This window comes from Chlorocebus sabaeus, chromosome 19, assembly GCF_047675955.1.
Source record: "Chlorocebus sabaeus isolate Y175 chromosome 19, mChlSab1.0.hap1, whole genome shotgun sequence".
Taxonomy (NCBI): domain Eukaryota; kingdom Metazoa; phylum Chordata; class Mammalia; order Primates; family Cercopithecidae; genus Chlorocebus; species Chlorocebus sabaeus.
Genome location: NC_132922.1, coordinates 28,039,044 through 28,057,352, shown reverse-complemented (window position 1 = coordinate 28,057,352; position 18,309 = coordinate 28,039,044). Strand labels below are relative to the sequence as shown.

Sequence of the window (18,309 nt, the reverse complement as noted above, 5' to 3'; positions counted from 1 at the left end):
GAACGGTTAGGTGGTGCCCTGGGCCAAAATTGGCCCATCCTGTGCCAGTCGTCTTAGAAAAGCACAGGGGTCCCAGAGGCTGCCTGCTTGGCATCCCCTGTCTGTGGTCTAGACCCAGTTCCCAGGATGTAGAGCTGTATCTCTGAACAGGGTGCACACAGACAGGTCTCCCAGGCTAGTCTGGAAGCCCCCAGGTGGGACCAAGAATGTGTCCGTACAGGACCAGCATGGGGGCCGTGGTTCTTAAGGAGACTGCCTGGGCCCTCTGTCCTTCAGAAGCTTATCCAGCCCCCGGGAGCCCGCCACCAGTGTTTCCTGGAGGATCATAGCAGGCGCCCCATGCCCTGTTTCTCCTGTTCCCACCCTCACAGTTCCACGGGGGTAGCTGGGAGGAAGCCCTGGTTGCGCTTTCCTTATAGTGCATTATATTGGTGGGTTGTGGCTACAGCTGTCTCTTCCATCTTCACAAGAGGCCTCTAGAGGGAGTGGGTCTGGCATTCCACATGCCCCTGGAAGCACAGGGCTCCCCAGGAAGCCCCAGCTCCCTCCCTAAGCAGGAAGTAAAAATCCTCTTGCGGTTAAATACCAAGCGCCAGGAAGAATGGAGAGGGTGGCCCTTCCCTGAGTAACTTGTCATCTTGCTGATGGGTTCCACATTCTCATTCAGATCAGCAAATCTTTACCAAGTGCCAGCTTCACCCCCTTCTGCCACCCCTTCTGCTGGCCACGCCTTGGGAGGTGCAGCCACTGGCTGTTTTTCTGCCTTGGAGGCTTATACGGGAACTCAGTGACTCAGGGCTTCCTGGGGCTCCCTGTACTTCAAGATCAGGTTTAAAATCAAAAAGGCTCCTCTAGCACGTGCCTGTAATCCAGCTGCTCAGGAGGCTGAGGCAGGAGGATTGCTTGAGCCCAGGTATTCAAGACCACCCGGGGCAACACAGTGAGACGCCTGTCTAAAACAAAATAAATTAACTAAAAATTGCTCTCAGCTGCCCGGTCCCTGTCCCACTGCACTATCTTGTTCACCCTCCCAGCCTTTGTGTGGATTCTCATGGTGGAAGATTTTACCATGCAGATGGGCCACACAGCTCTTGATGGAGTACTTGGTGCTGGTCTCCTTTGAGATCCGAAGTGTTTTAGCATCAGTCAAGTGATGGTCACGGCTCAGGCTCTTTTCTACATGTGCTTTCTTTGGTGGTGGTGGTGGTTTGTTTTCTTGAGACACAGTGTCTAGCTCTGTCTCCCAGGCTGGCGTGCAATGGCAGGATCATAGCTCACTGCAACCTCAAACTCCTCAGCTCAAGCAATCCTGCCCTAGCCTCACAAGTCGTTGGGATTACAGACATGCCCCGCCATGCCCAGCTAAAGTTTTTTTACTTTTTAAGACTGGAGTTTTGTTCTTGTTGCCCAGGCCGGAGTGCTGTGGTGTGATCTCGGCTCTCTGCAACCTCCCAGGTTCAAGTGATTCTCCTGCCTCAGCCTCCCAAAGTGCTAGGATTACAGGCCTGAGGCACTGTGCCTGGCCACATGTGCTTTCTCATTTGGTCCTTGCAGCAGATCTTTGAGAGAGCTCATTTGACACTCAGGAGATGCTTCTCTAACCTGCTCAGAATCAGGGTCCCGGGTATTCAGGGAGGTGGAGGGAGCAGACTACAAAGCCGGTTGTGCTCCCATTGCTCCCCCTTCCCTCTGCCTCTCCATGTTTTCCGTCTTCCCCACCCAGCCTAGGGCATTCCTCCCCCACAGTCCAGCCTGCATCTGGCACAGCCTCACCATTCAGCCCAGGGATACTCACAGCTTGGGTCCTTGGCTCCTTTTTTCAGCTCATCAAACCAGGTAAAGGTAGGTTCCAGTTCTGCCAGCCATTGACTCAACTCATCCAAATCTTCAACTGGAATCCTGGGAGTGGCTGAATTTGAACCAGGACCTCTGAGTACTATTGCTAAGTAACTGGGGGTCTCAGTGAAAGAGAGAAAAGAACTGATAGGCCTCTTCCTGTGTTACTGTGTCAGGCCCTCTTTTGAAACTCTTTTCAGTGGTGCTACTGACGTACTTGTGCACATGACCTGTGCTCTTCTGTCAGTCTAGGGGTGCTGGCTGAGCACCCTACTCCGTGCTGGGGAAGAGGAGAGCAGTGTCAAAGAAAAACCCAAGCTGGACAGCTGTTAAAGTGGTAAAAGCAGGTTTTATTTGTAACTATTGTGATGGGGAAAAGACTAGAAATGGAAAGCTTAGAAATGGGCTCAATGCTGAATTCACATGGACGAGTGGAGACTTACAGCCAAGAAGAAGGGTAGGGGTTGATGGATGGAAAATGATGAAGTAACATCAGGGGGAAGAGGGTTTCTGGTGAAACCGACCCGACAGGATTCTTGCTGAAGACAGGCCAGAGTGATCGATCTCCCCTGGGGGATGGCATGGGATGAGGAATCTGATCAGATAGCAAGGGCAGGGGGTTCTGGCTAAACTGACTTAGCAGGATTCTTGCAAAAATTGGACTCTTGAGAACATGCCCAAGGATGGGATCTAGCTGGAATAAAGAGCTGGAGGGACCAGATGAGTTCCATCAGGGAGAGTCTTTGTCTCTCCCCCACCACACTGAGTGTGACCTGGGCGAGTTACTGTCCCACTCGCTCAAATGTGTTCCTCCCTCCCTCCCTCCTTCCCTCCTTCCTTCTTCCTTCTCTTGCCCAGGCTGGAGTGCAGTGGCACCATCTCAGCTCACTACAACCTCCACCTCCTGGGTTCAAGCGATTCTCCTGCCGCAGCCTCCTGAGTAGCTGTAATTACAGGCATGCGCCACCACGCCTGGCTAATTTTTTTGTATTTTTAGTAGAGGCGGGATTTCGCCATGTTGGCCAGGGTGGTCTTGAACTCCTGACCTCCGGTGATCCACCCGCCTCGGCCTCCCAAAGTGCTGGGATTACAGGCGTGAGCCACCGCACCCAGCCTCCTCACCTTTAAATTGGGGTGGGGGGCCGTGGAGCCTTGAGGGTTGAGTGACGTATGCTCTCACGGGTGGGGGTCAGCGTTTGCTGCTGTTCTTATCGGTGTCGTTTGTGAGGAGGCGATGGAGCAGACACTGTCCGGCTCCAGCCCCTGGTCCCTGTGTCAGTGGGAGCAATGGGTGGGAACCATGGCTAGACAGGAAGGAATCTAATTGCTGTGTGAAGGGCATTCGTGACTCACGCCAAGTAGACGGCGGCTTCTGTGGTCCCTGGAGTTCCAGGCTCCCAGCCGGGGGGTTGTTTGTGGGATCCCAGGAGGAAGGAAGTCGGGGGAGTGGCGGTGACTATGCCGTTGACGTTCTGCGACACCAGCCTGGCCTCTTTCTCCCCTGTGGACACTGTTTTCTGCACAGGGGTACCTGAGAGAGGCTGTGCGTGACTCCGGAGCCCAGCCTTTTTGAATCTGGGCTTTTCCCAGTGACACCAGGTGCCTTCTGCACTGTACCTGGGAGGCACTTGGCTCTCTGCAGCCCGCTACAGGGGCCTACAGCCCCCACCCTGCTTATGCACCTTGATTCAGAAGTTGAGTAGAGAGACCCTCCCGTGAGGTGAGGCAGAGGCCCCTGGCAGGCCCCAGGGGCTCCCCCAAGGGCAGGCGTCTGGGATGGAAAGGAGTCCTCAGCAAAGCTGCTCATGCGCCTGTCCGTGGGCAGCAGGAGTCAGGATCTTCTGGGCTGGGGGCTTGGCCCGGTCTGGTTTTTTGGCTCCCCTTAATGGTGCTGATGAGCTGGGTTTAGGAACGACTTGCCTGAGTCTCAGATTTTGGCTTCTGCTCTTCAGATACCTATCCTGGATGACTTGCCAGGTCCCCACCTCCCTTCTTGCACGATAGAGGCTCCATGAGGGTGGGGGTAACAGTGGGTGGGGTCTCTAGAAATCAGGATGAGTGAGCTGCTTTGTTCAGAGCCAGAAAGGCAAGGGATACACAGTACAGCAGGGACAAAGCTGTGGTGGTGCCCACAGTCCAGAAAAGAGCCACTGACAGCACGAATCAAAGCCCTTGTGTGTGGGTAGGTGCAAGCGGACCCAAGCCGAGTGTCCTTTCCAAGCCAGCCCCGACCCTGAATGAGCCATTTGAGTGAGCAAGACCATCCTGGTCCATCCTCAGACACCAGGAACCCACTGTGCCACCCTAGTCATGGAAGGCTTCCTGTGTGCCATGCCTGGGGGTCTCCCCAAGAACGAGAAGACCCCTGTCCCTAGCCTTCATGGTCTAGATCAGAGAAGCTGGAAAGGAAGGATGTGGCAAATGTGCCAAGAGCTGGGGCAGACTTTGGCCCAGAGTGACTGCTGGCTCAGATGGCACGGTTATTTGGGAAGTGAGGTCAGGGGACAGAGATGCCTTCACAGAGCAGGGGACATTGAGTCTGCATCTTCAGGGAGGGATTTTTCAAGGTGAAGGCATCAACATCCATCCAAGATTCATGGGATGGGGTATGGAAGAGGGAGTCACCAGTTGGCAGAGCTGGGGAAGTTGGAGCCTTGCTGCTGTTCGGAATTTCTTCCTTCAGTTGTTTCTGTCTTTTTTGAGAGAGTCTTACTCTGTCCCCCAGGCTGGAGTGCAGTGGTGCGACGATGGCTCACTGTAATCTCTGCCTCCTAGGTTCAAGCGATTCTCCTGCCTTGGCCTAACAAGTAGCTGGGACTACAGGCATGTGCCACCATGCCCGACTAATTTTTTTGTGTTTTTAGTAGAGACAGGGTTTCACCGTATTGGTCAGGTGCATCTTGAACTCCTATCCTCAAATGATCCACCCTCCTGGGCCTCACAAAGTGCTAGGATTATAGGTGCATCTCTCTTCATTTGCAAATTTTCTAGATTGCTGAATCACATTAGCCCTGTCTATTCTCCTTAGAAGGCAACATTATATCAAGTCATAGACTTTTGTCTTCTCCCATTTCTCCTGCTCTGTTTATGTGTCTTGCTGGGCTCACAACTCACGTTCCCGTGGGGGCATCAGAGTTCATTTTTGTTGTTGCCAGTGAGCCTCTGCTTCATTTGAAGCTGGTGCTCTGGCTGGCTGGAGTTTCCCAGACTTCTCTGCCAGCCCAGGTTATGTGGGCATCTGACCAGGCACAAGCCAGCAGGTCTGACTGGGGCCCTCCTAGTGCCTCCCTGGCAGCTGCTCTCAAGTCCCCACCGTGCAGTGAGGTCCACCCATTTTCAGGCAGTCTCCCTGTTGGACTGCCCACTCTGCAGCACCTGTTCTCCCAAGAGCCCATGGAAGTGCCTGGCAACAGCTTGTGAATGCAAAGATGACACCAAGTCGGGTGGATATGTCCATGTGCACAGCAGCACTGACCATGCCAGCCTCAGACTGGAAAGAACCCAGACGTCCACCTGCTGGTGCATGTCTATCAATCCATACAATGGAATATTACTCAGCCTTCAAGAGGAAGGACATTCTGACACATTCTACAACATGGGTGAGCCCTGAGCCCATGCTGCTAAGTGAAATAAACCAGACACAAAAGACAAATGCTGTATGGTTCCACTTACATGAGGTAGCTAGAGTGGTCAAATCCATAGAGGCAGAAAGTAGATTTGAGGTTACCAGGAGCTGGGGCAGGGGGAATGGGGAGTTGTTCTTTTTGCACCTGCCCCCGGGAGTTATTGTTTAATGGGTGTAGGGTTTCAGTTTGAGATGATGAAAAAAAAGTTCTGGAGATGACAGTAGTGATGGTTGCACAACGTGAATGTGCCTAATGCCACTGAACTGCACACTTAAAAATACTTAAAGTAGGCCGGGCGCAGTGGCTCACGCCTGTAATCCCAGCACTTTGGGAGGCTGAGGCAGGCGGATCATGAGGTCAGGAGATCGAGACCATTCTGGCTAACATGGTGAAACCCCGTCTGTATTAAAAAATAAAATAGGCCGGGCGCGGTGGCTCAAGCCTGTAATCCCAGCACTTTGGGAGGCCGAGACGGGCGGATCACGAGGTCAGAAGATTGAGACCATCCTGGCTAACACGGTGAAACCCCGTCTCTACTAAAACTACAAAAAAACTAGCCGGGCGAGGTGGCGGGCGCCTGTAGTCCCAGCTACTCGGGAGGCTGAGGCAGGAGAATGGCGTGAACCCGGGAGGCGGAGCTTGCAGTGAGCTGAGATCCGGCCACTGCACTCCAGCCTGGGCGACAGAGCGAGACTCTGTTTCAAAAAAAAAAAAATAAAATAAATAAAATAAAATAAAATAAAATAAAATAAAATAAAATAAAGTAAATTAGCTGGGTGTGGTGGCGGGCACCTGTAATCTTTGGGAGGCTGAGGCAGGAGAATGGCGTGAACCCGGGAGGCGGAGCTTCCATGGATGCTCCAAAAATGCATCCATTTTTATAACTGAATGATTTTGTAGTAAATTTACAGAGCTCTACAACTTTTACCAACAATCCAGTTTTAGAATATTTCTATCACCCCAAACAATTTCCCTGTTCCTTTTTTTTTTTTTGACAGGGTCTTGCCCTGTTGCCCAGGTTGGAGTGCAGTGGTGCAGCCGCACTCAGCACAGCCTTGATGCCCCAGGCTCAAGTATTTAGCCTTTCAGGTAACTGGGACCACAGGCATGCGCCACCATGCAAGGCTATTTTTTTTTTTTTTTTTTTTTTTTTTTGAGACAGGGTCTTGCTGTGCTGCCCAAGCTGGTCTCAAATTCCTAGGCTCAAGTGATCCTCCTGCCTTGGCCCCCCAAACATCTGAGATTACAGGTGTGAGCCACCGTGCCCGGCCCCTGTTCCCAGTTATAGCCACTCCCAGACCCAAGCTGATCTGCCTTTGTCTTTAGAGATTTGCCCATTTCTTCACATTTCATAAACATGGAATCATACTAGAGCCGACTTTTTTGACTGATTTCCTCCACTTACCATTATGTTTTTGAGACTTGTTCATGTGGTAGCATTGTTTCATTCCTTTTTATGACTGAATAATTTTCCATTGCATACATATACCATGTTTTTGTTTCTGCATTTACTGTTTGACAGACACTTGGATCATTTCTAGTTTAGGCTGTTACCGTTGATGGAGCCATCATCAGACTGGTACTGGTCCTTGATACCAGTCTCTATATGGACGTATGTTTTCATTCATTTAGGAGACACCTGGTGAGATTGCTGGGCTGTGCAACAAGGTGACTATTTGGGGAACTGCCCTACATTGTCTGGAGTGGCTGCACCATCTTACATCCCCATTGGCCATGTATGAGAGCCCATTTCTCCACATCCTCACCAATGCTGGTTATAGTCTAGCCTAAGGGAGAAGGGGGTGTTCCTTTTGAAGTGATATTAGAGACTAGTTGGGATCAGAGAAGAACAGCAAAGAGTTAAAAGTGGGATAGAGGCCAGGCACAGTGGCTCACGCCTGTAATCCCAGCACTTTAGGAAGCTGAGGTGGGTGGATTGCTTTAGGTCAGGAGTTCAAGACCAGCCTAACCAACATGGTGAAACCCCATCTCTACTAAAAATACAAAAATTAACCGGGCATGGTGGCAGGTGCCTGTAATCCCACCTTCTCCAGAGGCTGAGGCAAGAGAATGGTTTGAAGCCAGGAGGCAGAGGTTGCAGTGAGCCGAGATCTTGCCACTGCACTCCAGCCTGGGCAACAGAGTGAGACTCCGTCCTAAAAAAAAAAGGTGTGGGCTGGATCTCAGGAGAGCAGACTGTGGTCATAGACTTCAGCAGGAGGCCTGTGATCTCTCTCCTGATGAACACAGAGGTTCTCTGGTGGTCTCAGCAAAGACCCACCCCTGGGAGTAGGTTATAGTGCAGACACATGGGGCCCAGACGGAACAACTGGGGATGCTCTGCTGGACCATCCAGGCTGGTGATGATGGGTGTGGAGGAAGCTGTTGTCTACAGGGAGCTAAGTGAATGAGCATTTCCTCCTTTGGATGGTTTACTCAGCCTCCTCCCTGCCCCTGCTGAGGGTGGGCAAGAGGATGTCCTCTGGCTGCCCACTGGTGACTCAATCCAGCCACAGACTACAGAGCAAGCAGGGCAGTGCTGGGCCCCCAGCAGAGCCACCATGCAAGGTAGTCAGTGACGCTTCAGGGCAGCATGCAACACGTGCCCCAGTTGGGCTTTGGCCTCCCTCAGCCCCCACCCCACCACTTCCCTGGGATGGATGTGCATGGCAGTTTTCTAGGCAGACCTCCAGGCCACCATCTGCCAGGCCCACTGACCACAGTCATTCTTCCAAGGCTCCTGCCTTACCCAGCTCGGTGGGAGATGAGCAGCGACCTAGTCGTCCTCCTGAGACCACTGCGCGTGAGCAGACAGGCCCCCGCCCGTCCGGTCCCTGTCCAGGCAGCAGGCGTATTTCTCACCAAGACCTTGCAACCCAGGGGGACCCTGGAAAGCATCTGGAGTGCCTCAGTTTTTCCCTTAAGGGAAAACTACTGTTTCCCCCTTGGTCATCTGTTTTTCCAAACCCCCGTCTTTTCCTTGTTTACTTCTCTGGTGCTTTAAATAACTTCACGAGAGAGAGCGTGCCAGCCTTGAGCAATGTTTGGGGTTGGCCAAGCCGAGGCACAGGCCTCATTATCATGCTATTCTTTATACGACTTCCGCTCTGTGGAGCACACTCAGTTCTTTGGAACAGAGCCAGCCTTGGGGCGGCCTTTCCCACTGGACCCGCCAGTCAGGACCGCCGTGAGAGCTGGTGCCCGGAGGCCAACTACCTGGTCTTCAGTCACTGGGAGTCACAGAGAGGGACCCAGTAAAGAGCCCAGCTGGCAGCATCAGTGCCAGGTTGAGGTGGGCGCTGGACAGCACCAGTGCTGGGGAGTGGACGCTGGCTGGAGCCCCGCCCAGGCTGCACATTGCTCGGCCAGCTTAGTCTGGGGGAGCAGGACCGGAGCAGGGTGTCCTCCGCCCTGGGTCCATCAGGGGCACTGCATGTGATTACTGGGGTTACGTGCTGGGAGTGGTACAGATTCTGGACAGTCTAGAGTGCTTCCAGCACAAGGCAGGCTGAGCAGTCATACTTTACTCAGTCTCCAAACTTGGGCAACAGGAAACTAGCCACTTAACAAGGAAGCTCAGCTTTTCTGGGCTTTAAAGATGGAGACACGTTGGAAATTCCCGTAACCAATAGGCTGGGGTGGGAGGATGTTCTTCCCACACACAGACAAAAAAGTGGAACCCGGGGTGATGGGAAGCTTTGACCTTGGCCTGCCGGACTGTGGGGCGGGGTTTCCCTCAAAGCCTAGTCAAAAGGCCGTGGAGGCTGGAAGCTCTCGTTTAGCCCCACCAGCTTCCCAGAGCAGCAAGGTCAAGCATGCGAGAGTCGACATCCGCCCCAGCCGCAATGCAGGGCCTCCTTCAGTACTTCCATCCCGGCCGGGCGGGCCGGAGCCGGGCAGCTTCTGCTGAAAAGTACCGGTGTGCTCGCGGCACTGCCCTGTGGACCCATATCTGGAACCTGGTGTGCAAGGGCAAGGTGGGCTGACATGTGGGCCGTGGTTCCAGGGGGGCTTTGAGGGGCAGCCGCCTGATGTGTGGACAGCTTCTCTGTCTCTGTTTACCTGGACTCTGGGTTGTTTGTTAGCTGCTTCTGCCTGTTCTGGGTTTTTAAGGGGAGAGGGGCCCGGTGATGGCTGTTTTTTGAAGGAAAGGGAAGCATGTCTCCTGCTTAACATGTTTCTGTGTTTCCAGTTACTTGGTTAGTTAGTACAGCCAGGGTCTTGCTCTGTTGCCCAGGCTGGAGTGCAGTGGCATGATCTTGGCTCACAGCAGCCTCCACCTTCTAGCCTCAAGTGATGCTCCCACCTCAGCCTCCTGAGTAGCTGGGACTACAGGCATGTCCCACCATGCTTGGCTAATGTTTTTGAAAAATTTTTTATAGACAGGGTCTCACTATATTGCCCAGGTTGGTCTTAAACTCATGGGCCCAAGTGATCCTCCTGCCTTGGCCTTTCAAAGTGCTGATATTACAGGCAGGGTTTCAATTTTTTAAAGCTCCCAGCAGGGGTATTAAACTCTCCCTTTCCAGAGAAAGCGCACTCTGTCCCCATCCCTCATGGTATCCTCTCCTGCCTCTGCTTAGGGTTCACTCTGGGGGAAAGTGCCACTTGAGAGATTCCTTTTTGTGTGTGGCTTCTGACTGACCGGTCCCTGCTCACAGCTGCTGCTTCTCAGGGTGGGGTCCCTGAGGCCTGGAGTGTGGCCTCTGAAAACCTTCAGGGCCAGAAGCAGAATGAGAGCCTGTGGCCACATAGCCCCTGGTGGGAGACGTCCTGCCACCCTTTGCTTCTCTGTGTCACTCTGGCTGTACATTTCAGATCCCTGGGAAACATTAACTGGTAGGACCTAGAAGGGGAGGTGAGGAGGGTCACCCCCCAGGTGTGCCTGTGGTGAGCCTTTGTGCTGAGCAGGTGCAGGGAGGGAGGCCCAGGTGCACACATCTGTGAAGTAGGGGCAGCTGGTTGGGCTCCTTGACCTGCTCCAGAGCTTCTCCTTATTTTCTAGCCACTTCACCTGCAGAAGGCCCAGGTGGCTGTGGCCTCTAGGGTCCCTTGCAGTGAACATGATGCCTGTCCTCAGCCCCTCTCTAGGCCTGGCGCTGTGCTCAGCACTGTCGTATGTGTGTATGTGTGTGTGCACGCACGGGAATGTGCAGACATCATGAGGTGTGGTCCCTGCTCTTAGGCAGCTTGCCTTGTGGCTGAAATGAACCATCACCTGCATCAAGGGGTGGAAACACAAGACCAGATGCAGTGACCTTGTCTGGAGTCAGACGGTGGCTCCGTGACCTGGCTTCACTCCACAACTACCTGGGGTTTCTAGTTGTGCAAATCCCAGGTCCCACCCAGATTACGAGTCCAGTTTTCTAAAGGTGGAGCCCAGGAAGGAGTATTTTTAACACGATGGTACTGCCCGTTCACCCAGCCCAGCCAGTGGTCTCTGTGTACCCAGGAACTGCTGACACAGAGCTTGTGCTCCCCATAAAACGGGAGACAGAGCCTTCATGGATGGGGGAACGTGTGGCTTGGTCATGATAGGGTGTTTTGTACCAGCACAGACTGTGTTCAGGTGACATTAAGGACAAGTTCCTGCAGGCTAGCTGCCTGGACAGGGCTGGGTGGGGGTAGAAGTTAGAGGGGTCACAGAGGGGCTTCCTCCCAGCCGCCTCACCAGCTGCTTGATTTAGGGCTTGGCTCTGGCTCCTCCTGGACCTGATTCTAAACCACGGGACTGGTGTGGCCTGCAGGCTCCTCCTGCCACAAGCTGTTCATGGTGCAGGGGGAGAACAGTGTCCACAGTTCCCCGGACAGCAGCAGTGGATACCAGGCCCCCAGGAGTTGTTACTGAAGTTGCTGCTGGACAACTCGCCTTTCACTGAGCTCCACATAGCACCCGTGGTGATGCGAGCTGGGCGGAGAGAGCCTGCCAGCCTGCGCATCAGCTCCCAACTGGGAGGGGCAGAGGGAGGAGGGGGTGGGAGCCCCAGGCAGCAGGGCTCTGGGAGCAGTGGGGCCCTGGGTTCCAGGGGTGTCTGGCAGGCCCCTCCTTACTCTACCTCGCTTAGCCTCTGGGTGGAGATGCTGGCCACAGTCAGGCTCTGTCTCTAAGGACTGGAGAAGTGGCGGGTGTGGGCTGCTGCCCCGTGCAGCCTCTGAACAGACCCCAGGGCCTCTGCCAATCATGACTCCTTGCTTTCAGCTGGACCCACAGGCCCTGCAGGACAGAGACTGGCAGCGCACCGTCATCGCCATGAATGGGGTACGTGTCCGTGGGACTCTCCTGGCACCCACTTCCCTCAGAAGGATAGGGTGGCCTCTTCATTTTCAAATCGGTCAGGTGGCTGAGCCTGAGCCAGCGTCTGACACGGAGCCTGGTTGGAGGAGGGAGGTTCCCCGAAGAGCAGAATCGCCATGCACGGGAATCGTCATTCACTGACTGGAATGCAGTTGCCAGCCAGGCCCTGAGCATCCCTCCTCAAAGGTCTCATGGCACCACCAGGACAGGTGGGGCCTCCACTCGGGGACCTGGGGGCTGCCTGTAGAAATGGAGACCCCCGATTTGTCTTTAGGTACCCCAGAAAGGTTTACACCTTAAAAGCAATAACACACCCAAAAAGGCCTGGGCATATATGGTAAAACGTTAATATTTGCGATTATTGGCTTTTTCTTATATTATTGTTAGTCTTTCTCACTTAATTTTTAATTGTTACTAAGAAAAAGAGAGCCGGGCACAGTGCACCTATAGTCTCAGCTACTCTGGAGTCTGAGGCAGGAGAATTACTGGAACCCAAGAGTTCGAGTACAGCTTGGGTAACATAGCAAGATCCTATATCTAAAAAAAGCAAGCAAGCAAGAGAAGCAGCGGGGATTTTAGGAGGTGGTTCTGCAGAAGCCAGTCCTTTACACCATCTTCAACAATCCCGGCTATTGCTGAAGTAGACTAGGGGATTCCCTGAGGGGCAGCCCTACCTCATGCTGAGACCTCTGCATGCCTTGGGGGTGGAAATATTTGATGAGACTCCCAGGGGCCCTTGGGATCTTGGGCTTTGAGGACCAGACAGATCAGAGGACTGTGCCCCTTCTCCCCTCTATAGATTGAAGTAAAGCTCTCGATCAAGTTCAACAGCAGGGAGTTCAGCTTGAAGAGGATGCCGTCCCGAAAACAGACAGGGGTCTTCGGAGTCAAGATTGCTGTGGTCACCAAGTGAGTGGGGAGGGGCTTGGGCTCATGCACTGAGGGTGCCTGTCCCTTGAGCTGTTTCTGCAGAGAGGAGCATGTGTGGGTCTCTCCTCTCTGTGCGTGGCTGCTGCACGGTGAGGTCAGGCCCCAGGGAACACTTGGTGTGTTCAGCTACCTCCTGTGTTTACTCAACACCAGCTCAGGAATGTCCTTGCCGCCTTGCTTGGAAGCAGTAGGCTGGCTCCAGGAACTGCCTGAGTGCAGGGTTTTCTGCCCTCGCTTGGAATTTGTCATGGTCCCAGGTTCCTGTTGAATGGCCATAACCCCTGCCCCTTTGTCACGAGTCAGTTGCCAAGAGAAACTTGTTTGGTTTGAGAGCAGTTCTTGCAGACACAGACCACTTCCTCTGAGAATTCATTTGCTTCCCCAGGATGGAATCCGGCTGGGCCTCTGAACTTGCTGGTCATGTGGGCCGGGGCCTCCATCAATCATACCCTGGACTCCTTTGTGTGTCTAAACAGCACGCCCCACCCCCAACTGCACGGCAGCCACTTGCGTAGCACTCTGGGAGGGCTCTGGGCATGAGCAGCGAGGACTCCAGCAACAGCTCCCCCAAATAACCACTGCTAATGAGGGTGGCTTGAGAAGCAGCTTTGATGTGCTCCCAAATCCAGTTGCAAAACAGAACTAAAGGCCTCAGCACAGCGCTCACTTTGAAGTATTCTTACTCTAGTGTCCTGTGTAGTGGTATGGAATTGTTCAGTGCGAAGACTCAGAGGAGTAAAGCACTTAGCAGCGCAGGACTTGGAGCACTGGTGCTGAGGCAACCCTTCATTCATTCATCAGATGTGTGTTAAGGCCCAGGCCCAGGCCCAGGGCAGGGGTCAGGGATTCTCACACAGCACGAGGGTGGCAGGACCAACACCAGGTCTGATCTCCCAGCTGGGGGCACAGGCTGCTAACCCCAGGCCTGGAATCTGTCAGATGCCCTTTCTGTGCTGACTTTACTTAGGACTCCTGACCTTCCCACAAAGATCATGTGTGATTTGCAGAGGGTCTGACTGCTTCAGCCTCTTAGAAAGGTCCTGAGAAAGCACATGCAATGAGGACAGAGCTTGCAGAGGGAGGGCAGGCATGCAGAAGGCTCTGTGTGCAGTCCCAGACCTGGGCATCTTCGTCACCGTCCTCACCCCACCTCCATGTGTATAGATAGGGGACAGGTTTCCTGTGTTGTGGCCCAAGCAGGGCTGTCAGGACATTGAGAACATTTCCTCCTTCCATAGGAGAGAGAGGTCCAAGGTGCCCTACATCGTACGCCAGTGCGTGGAGGAGATCGAGCGCCGAGGCATGGAGGAGGTGGGCATCTACCGCGTGTCCGGAGTGGCCACGGACATCCAGGCGCTGAAGGCAGCCTTCGACGTCAGTGAGTGTCGGCCTGCGCAGGATGGGATGGAGGTGTGGGCAGTGGTGTTGGCGATGAGATCTCAGAGCACTCCATGGCCTGGGCATGTCATATCCTTCTCTGTGTCTTTTTTTCATTTACTGTTATTATTTTTAAAAAAGAGAAAACAAGAGTTGTAGAAAAAGCTTCTACAGAAGCCAGTATTCAAACCATCTTTGCTACTCATGCCGCTTGCTGGGGTGGACCAGGGCTTCTGCGGGGCCTTGGCCTTCCTGCCTTGGGGGTGGACGCCCAGGACTCAGTGCGGTCTGTCCAGAGGGCACCGATGGGACCCAACTCAGGCCGGGGCTGCAGCATCTCCGCCTCTATCTCACCAACCCTCACAGGCTATGAAGGACCTGGAACTGCCACAAATGCCAGGGGAGGGCATCGAGACCCCAGAGGGTCCTTCCCAGCATCTTCAAAGCAACAGGATTTTGTGCCTGCAGACCCTTCTTTGGGGCACACACCACTGACCCTGACCAGGACCCCTAGAATGCCCAGCACCCCTGGGAGGGCCTGTGGTAGTTTCAGCTCCCTCTGGGGGCCCAGAATAGACGTGGCCTGCAGTGAGCATGTAAGCACCAGTGACCAATTGGGTCCAAATGAAGGAAGACACCGGTTCAAACACTGAAACCAGATTCTCCCACAGCCTTCCTGCCATCAGAAGACACTGGTGCAGGGGTGGTTGCTACGTACAGGGCAGAGCCACCCGATTCCCATGCAGGTGCTGTGTCCTGCCGTGCTGGCCGCCTCCTGGCCGTCACCTCGGAACAAGCAGGGGAGAGGAATGGGAATGCCCACGCACCCCCATCAACTCTGCAGACACAGAACCACGCACAGCTCTTGGGAGGGGTCAGATGAGCTGCTCAAAGCCCAGGAGGGACCCGCACAGCGGTCAGCGTGGCAGGGACGGTGCTTTAGCCAAGGCAGGGGTGGTGGGAGACTCACTCGGGATCCTGAAGGAGGCCGCTGCATTTCCGTGCTCTTTCCAGATAACAAGGACGTGTCGGTGATGATGAGCGAGATGGACGTGAACGCCATCGCAGGCACGCTGAAGCTGTACTTCCGTGAGCTGCCTGAGCCCCTCTTCACCGACGAGTTCTACCCCAACTTCGCCGAGGGCATTGGTGAGCACTGGAGGCCTTGGCCTTATGGGAAACATCTCCTCCACGTGCACTGCTGCCCTTGGAGGCTGTGAAAAGTGAGGTGTGGGAACCCGAGCTGTGCCCCCTCTGCCATGGTCAGTGTTTTAACCCAACCTCAGAAAACAGGGGACCAAAATCAAACCTGTCCTGGAAGACCTCGCCCATCCCCAGAGGGCTCCCCGTCCCTATTCCTCAAGGAGACCAAGAGGGTGAAATGGTCAGCACTGCCGTGCTGTGGGGTCCTAAAGTCTGCTGTCCTCCTTCCTGCAGAACAGGACTGAAGGAGCCCCCAGGTGCTCTAGCCACAGGTCCTGGTCCAGTCAAGCATGGGTTCAAACCTGGCCTGACCCTTAGTCAACCTGCAGGCTGATGGCTAGAGTGGGCGCTGGCACGTGCAGCACCTGTAACCTCCACGTCACCCTTAGGGCAGCTCTGCCCGCGGGGCCCATGCACACCCAGGCTGCAGGTGGCCCTGTGGTGTCCAGAACGATGGGGGGGTCTCTGCGTACTTGGTGGGGCTGGGGCCCTCCCACTTCCCTGTGTCCCTCCCGTTGCATTCCACGCCGAGCCTCCCCTGCATTGGGCTCCCCTGGGGAGGGGGTGGTGGCGGGAGTTGCCCAAGGGCAGCTCTGCCCATGAGCGGCTTTCACAGCTCCTCCTGCTGCTGTTTGCTGGGTGCTGCTGACCCCTGTGAGGTAGAGAAAAGGTGTTCAGGTTCCTCACTGGGGGCCAGAGCTGTGGGACTGAGGATGAGGAGGAGCCTGGGCTGTGCAGGGACACAAGACCCAGGCACTCCACGTAACCACCTCAGGAGAGGTCTCTGGTTCGTTGTGACCCTACGGAGTAACCCATTGCCTTCTCCAGCTCTTTCAGACCCGGTTGCAAAGGAGAGCTGCATGCTCAACCTGCTGCTGTCCCTGCCGGAGGCCAACCTGCTCACCTTCCTTTTCCTTCTGGACCACCTGAAAAGGTAGCCCAGCTTTCCCATGGCTGCGGGGGGCTCCAGGTCTCCAGGCCATGGGGTGCCCCTCTGCTCCCACCAGACCTCCAGCACCGAGGACCTTTTCCCCTGACTACAGTCACTCACTGCCTTTGGAGACTAGTGCCACTGTCACCCCTGCCCCAGCCTCTCATCTTTGCCACTCTCCTCGCTTTGGACTGTGGCCTTAAAGAGCTCAGAGCTTTGGCCACGGCCAGCAGTGCACTTGGACCCCCCTCTTCCCTACCAGTGACATCAAGGAGGAGACCTCCCCACCAGCCCGGAGCTGGCCCTTTGTCCTGGGCTGCCGAGACCCAGCAGTACCAGGGCTGGAGTCAGCTTGCAGCACAGCCAGGGTCGAGGTCACTCCCTTCCTGAGGACTCCAGCGTGGCACAGCCCCTCCGCCTCTCTGCTGGTGGTGGTGGTGGTGAAACAGCATCCTCTGCTTTGGTCCTCTACAGGGTGGCAGAGAAGGAGGCAATCAATAAGATGTCCCTGCACAACCTTGCCACGGTCTTTGGCCCCACATTGCTCCGGCCCTCCGAGAAGGAGAGCAAGCTCCCTGCCAACCCCAGCCAGCCCATCACCATGACCGACAGCTGGTCCTTGGAGGTCATGTCCCAGGTATGGGAAGACAGGCTCCAGCCCATGCACCCCTGACCTGACAGAGGAGGCCTCTGCCTGTCCCACCCCCCAGTCCTGCCCATCTTCCTACTTGCATTGTATGTGGTGTGGTCGAGATTCAGAGAGAGGGACTTGCCTAGGTCTGCATGGATGGTAGTGACGTGGGGGGGCCCAGGCCACCTCCTGGTCCTGCTGGTGCACCTTGCTGGGGGCTTAAAACCACCTCAAGTGTTTGGGTGTGGTGGCTCATGCCTGTAATCCCAGCACTTTGGGAGCCTGAGGCAGGATAACTGATCCCAAGTGTTTGAGAACAGCCTGGGCAATATAGCAAACCCCATCTCTAGAAAAAATTAAAAGAAAAATTAGCCAGGCATTGTGGCACACACCTGTAGTCCTAGCTACCTGGGAGGCTGACACAGGAGGATCGCTTGAGCCCAGGAGTTAGAGGCTGCAGAGATCTATGATGGAGCCACTGCACTCCAGCCTGGGGGATAGAGCAAGGCCCTGTGCATCTCTGAAATAAACACCCCCCCGCCCCAAGTCTCACTGTAAGGGGTTCATGACACCAGCAGGGGTTTCCAGCACCTGAGGTGGACTTGGAGGCTTGGGCCCCAAAGACCTCCCCACCAGCAGCTGTGAGCCCCCCTCTGAGCTGCTCTCCTCTTCCCCACTCTGCCCGGGCAGGTCCAGGTACTGCTGTACTTCCTGCAGCTGGAGGCCATCCCTGCCCCGGACAGCAAGAGACAGAGCATCCTGTTCTCCACCGAAGTCTAAGAGCCCCAGTTCATCTCCAGGAGGCGAACAGACGGCCTGGAAACCTCTGGCTAATCAGGCCATCCTTAGAGTGGGAACCTTCCTGAGGTGTCCTTGGGCCACCACCAAGTGTCGGGCCATCTGCCAAGAGACAGCGACCCAAAGGCAAAGGACAGGTGGACTGGGCAGATCCTGCCTAGGTCTGGAAGCCCCAGACTGGCCTCAGACTGTGGTTTTTTCCCTGTGGCCACCCGAGGGCGCCCCAAGCCAGTGCATCTGAGAGTCCAGGCCTGGCCCTGGGAGACAGGGTGAAGACAGTAGTTTTTATGAACTTAACTTATAGAGTTTAAAAGGTTTCTACTGGATCACTTGTCAAGATGCGCTCTCTGCGGGGAGAAGGGAACGTGACCAGATTCCCTCACTGTTGTATCTTGAATAAACGCTGCTGCTTCATCCTGTGGGGCCATGGCCCTGTCCCTGTGTGGGTGGGGCCTCTTCTATTTCCCTGACTTAGAAACCACACTCCATTTAGAACAGGGTTTGAGAGGCTTAGTCAGCACTGGGTAGCGTTTTGACTCCATTCTTGGCTTCTTTTTCTTTCCAGGATTGTTGTGCAGAAATGGGTCTTTTGTTGCCATGTTTGTCCTCCTTGGAAGGCAGCTCCAGGCAGGCTGTGAAATGTTGGGGGACAGGACCCCCAGGGAGGGAGTCCCAGGCTATG

At 54.8% G+C, this 18,309-nt stretch overlaps 1 protein-coding gene across 3 annotated transcripts in view; it reads left to right on the top strand.

Annotated features, from left to right (window-relative positions):
- The window catches only part of BCR (BCR activator of RhoGEF and GTPase), a 132,864-nt gene extending 114,818 nt beyond the window's left edge, over positions 1-18,046 (top strand). For all 3 annotated transcript variants that reach the window (XM_073006956.1, XM_073006957.1, XM_073006958.1), the window contains 7 exons: positions 11,662-11,721; positions 12,557-12,666; positions 13,926-14,065; positions 15,079-15,213; positions 16,096-16,201; positions 16,673-16,835; positions 17,520-18,046. In XM_073006956.1, the coding sequence (XP_072863057.1) occupies positions 11,662-11,721; positions 12,557-12,666; positions 13,926-14,065; positions 15,079-15,213; positions 16,096-16,201; positions 16,673-16,835; positions 17,520-17,609 (804 nt within the window). In that variant the 3' untranslated portion in view covers positions 17,610-18,046. The remainder of the gene's footprint in view (positions 1-11,661; positions 11,722-12,556; positions 12,667-13,925; positions 14,066-15,078; positions 15,214-16,095; positions 16,202-16,672; positions 16,836-17,519) is intronic.
- The last annotated feature ends 263 nt before the right edge of the window (positions 18,047-18,309 follow it).